General features: G+C 60.8%; 1 protein-coding gene across 1 annotated transcript; it reads left to right on the plus strand.

Annotated features, from left to right (window-relative positions):
- Window positions 1-1,355: 1,355 nt before the first annotated feature.
- Window positions 1,356-2,581, plus strand: LOC130881261 (histone H1.10). Its single transcript, XM_057780736.1, has one exon. The coding sequence runs from the start codon at window positions 1,667-1,669 to the stop codon at window positions 2,231-2,233; it is 567 nt and encodes a 188-aa protein (XP_057636719.1). The 5' UTR covers window positions 1,356-1,666; the 3' UTR covers window positions 2,234-2,581.
- The last annotated feature ends 1,104 nt before the right edge of the window (window positions 2,582-3,685 follow it).

Consider the following 3,685-nt stretch of genomic DNA (forward strand, 5'->3'; position numbering starts at 1 on the left):
TGTGATTGGTGTAATAAAAAGCTGAATGGCCAATAGCTAGGCAGGAGGTATAGGCGGGACTTCAGGACAGAGAGAGGAAGAAGGAAGAGAAATGGAGGCACTAAGAGAGATAGGAGGAGCTATGGAGGAAGCAGGGTGGGTGGCAGGTAATAGATAAAGAGAAACGGGTTAATTTAAGTTATAAGAGCTTGTTAAAAACAAGCCTGAGCTACGGCCCAGCCTTCACAATTAGTAAGTCTCCATGTCATTATTTGTGAGCTGGCAGCCCAAAGAAAACTCCACTACAGGGATGGGGGAGAGAGGCAGGTGGACCCAGTAGTTTGAAAGGCATCTCTGATGGCCAAGAATCTTGGGTTTCCCTTTCTTCATGAGATCGGTGGAGTGAGTTAGGGCCTTCCTGATCTCCGGGCAAACTCTCCCTTCACCCAAGAGGCCAGGGAACTGCTTGACACCTATCAGCGAAAAATTGCGTGGATTCCAACTGGTATCTACTATGTCCTTCACAGGCTGGCCACTGCCTGAACCATTCATTCCCTTCTCCACCTACAAGCCCTCCCTTACCAAATGCTGCAGTATTCGACCCCAAAAGCCACTCCCTGCCACACCCTCTCAGGGACATGCCTCTGGGGCTCATAACCTCACACTTGTACATCTTGAAGCCCCCCATTTCGTTTAGATGGGACCAGGGACAGCTACTTAAGCTTCACAAAATGGGGTACTTGGTGCCAGGGAATGGTGAAACAGTGTCTGGGGAGAGGCCCTTGTGGTCGTACCAGCGCTGACACTCCCTTGGGACGTCTGGTGCCCAGAGCCCAAGATCCCAAGCAAGCAACCTCAGGGCACCTCCCTTCTGCTGTCTCCTTAGGATCCAAAGGAGACCCCCGCCCCAGAACCTTCTCATTCTTCGCATTGCTCCTGTCGGCCGCATGAGGGCGTACCCTGTGTTAGTTCGGACAAATTAAAGCCCAGCTTGCGGGTAGGCCTGTGGTCCCCGGGGCCCAGACCTAAATCGGGTGCCTGAGGAGCACCCTTGGCTGTCCCCTGCAAAGCTCTGGGCCTTGGGGTCTCGCCCTGGGCCCACGATAATCGTTCTCAAACCGTGCGCCCCCCTCCTCCACGCTCGTGTAGTCTGGGGTACACACCTCTGTGCCCCTCCGCAAAGCCCCTCCTAGGTGCAGGCTGCCTCTGTGCCGCGCAGCGGGCTCGGACCCTGGCCAGGGCACACTGCTGAGGGTGCAGCCGCGCCCGGAAGCCACGGGCGGAGGAGCCAGCGGCCGCGGAAGGCACTCCAAGAAGCACAAGTTGGCGCTGGCCTGGGCCCAGGCTGTTGTTGTTCTCAACGTGGTCCGCCACGGGGAAATAAAAGCGGAGCGGGGCGCGCTTTCCGCCAGAGCGCAGCACGCACGCTCAGAGCTCAGGAGCCGGCGCAGCCCCGCCGCGCTCCCCGCAGGCTCTCCGCATCCCACCCCCGAGCCCCGCCGCGGCCGGCCCGGCCCCCGCCCGCGCCCCAGCCCTGCCGCCCGGTCCTAGGCCCGGCCGCGGCCGCTCCCGCCTGGAGCCGCCGCGCGCCCCCAGCCCCCCGGCGCCGCCGAGGCCCCTCGCCTTCCTCTTCCCGGCGCGGCCCCCAGGCTACCGCGCGCCGCCCGCCACTAACCCGCTGGCCACCATGTCCGTGGAGCTTGAGGAGGCCCTGCCGCCGACGAGCGCCGACGGGACGGCCCGCAAGACGGCCAAGGCGAGCGGCCCGGCGGCGCCCGCGCAGCCCAAGAGAAGGAAGAACCGCAAGAAGAACCAGCCGGGCAAGTACAGCCAGCTGGTGGTGGAGACCATCCGCAGGCTGGGCGAGCGCGGCGGCTCGTCCCTGGCGCGCATCTACGCCGAGGCCAGGAAGGTGGCGTGGTTCGACCAACAGAACGGGCGCACCTACCTCAAATACTCGATCCGGGCGCTGGTGCAGAACGACACGCTGCTTCAGGTGAAAGGCACCGGAGCCAACGGCTCCTTCAAGCTGAACCGCAAGAAGCTGGAAGGCGGCGCCGAGCGGCGCGGAGCCTCGGCGGCCAGCAACCCCGCGCCCAAGGCTCGCCCGGCGGCGGCAGACAGAACGCCGGCCAGGCCGCAGCCCGAGCGGCGCGCGCACAAGGGCAAGAAGGCGGCGGCGGCTGCCGGCGCGAAGAAGGTGAAGAAAGCGGCCAAACCTAGCGTGCCCAAGGTGCCCAAGGGCCGCAAGTGACGCCCCCACGGTCTGGCGACGTTGTCAAGTTTTTCAGTCTCTACCCCGCGGTGTACCGGTTCCGTACGGTTCGGCCTGGCCCAGGTCCCCCACTCCCTGTCCCTTTCCCGCCCCTCCCCCAGCGATGCTGCGTTCTGTTTGCTTTAGGTTTTTGAAACGGCCCTGGCGACGCCTCCATTGGCTCTCACCCTTGGCAACGGCCGTCGTCATGGTTACCGGCCCGGCGGCGCCAATGGCCTGGCGGCGCCTGCCTGCCGTGCCCGCCACTGGCCACCCCGCGCTCCGGTTGCGCGGCGCCTTGCTCCGCCCGCCGCCCTCCTGGGGCGCAATAAACGGTTCCAACCTTGACCCCTTGTCGTTGTCTTGTGGGGCTGTGGGGGGAGTCGAGGTTTCTAAGCTCAGCCAGACAACTGGCAGCCCGCGCTGGCGGAAGTGGGGCAGGTGTGCCCTGAGACGCTGGCCAGCAGAGAGCACAGCACCTATAAGAAGTGTGAAGAGAGTGGATTCCCAGCCTCGGGTCACTGCGCTGTCCAGCGTATACAGATTAGCTGGCCACATTGTTGGGGGTTAGAGCTCAGGGTCTAGTCTAACTGGACAATTTTGCAAATGGAAGACCCGCAAAGTTCTAGAACAGTGTGTACACATACGAGGTGGGGGTGAGCTGGAGCCAGGTTAGGGGAGAGATACGGGGTGCTATTTCTCTGTCACTTTTAAAAAGTGGAGAAGGGCCCTCCCTGGGTCAGTAGCTGAGGGTGGGAAGGGTCCAGCGTTTCTTGGCAGGTGTGAACATGAGGCAGACCTAGCTACCTGAACAAAGTGGTCGCTTCACTGCCTCTTGAAGTCTGGTAACTGACTGAAGGTTCCCTGAAAAAGGCATGGCCAGTTACCATGTCGAATTGGGCTCTACCATCCCCAAGCTGGTCAGTGACTGAGGTAATGACTCCCAGAAGGCTCAGACCCTGTCCACAGGGCCATGACTGGGGCTAGGCCTAGGGAACAGCATTGCCCAACCTCACGGGTATTTTTAAAGTTTCCTGAAGACTACGGGTTGGCTTTGCCTACCTGAGTGTTCCCAGTACTCCACAGCCAGCGCAGTGAAATCCCTACCTTGTCTTCCGTCTGCCTGCTAACCCTCTTTGGAGACATTTCCTGAGCTCTGGGGCTCCTTGGTGCCTTTTGAACTGTCGTTTTTCCTTAACTCCAACTACACTCCTGCCTTCCAAGGGCTCCCCCCCCCCCCCAGTGCTGCTGCCCGTTGTCCAGCCCCTGGAAAGCATCCCATCTCTTGGAGATGTTGGTTCTTGGCTTCTGGCTTCCACTCCATGCCCACGCTGGACATCAAAGCACCCAGAGTACTCCTCAATAGGTGTCTTAGGGTTTCTCTTGCTGTAATGAAACACCATGACTGAAGCAATTTGGGAAGGAAAGGGTTTATTTGGTTTGCATATCCTA

This window comes from Chionomys nivalis, chromosome 1 (assembly GCF_950005125.1).
Source record: "Chionomys nivalis chromosome 1, mChiNiv1.1, whole genome shotgun sequence".
In the NCBI taxonomy this organism is placed as follows: Eukaryota; Metazoa; Chordata; class Mammalia; order Rodentia; family Cricetidae; genus Chionomys; species Chionomys nivalis.

Excerpts from the sequence above, each read along its gene's own strand:
- LOC130881261 (XM_057780736.1), top strand. The coding sequence starts at position 1,667 with ATGTCCGTGGAGCTTGAGGAGGCCCTGCCGCCGACGAGCGCCGACGGG.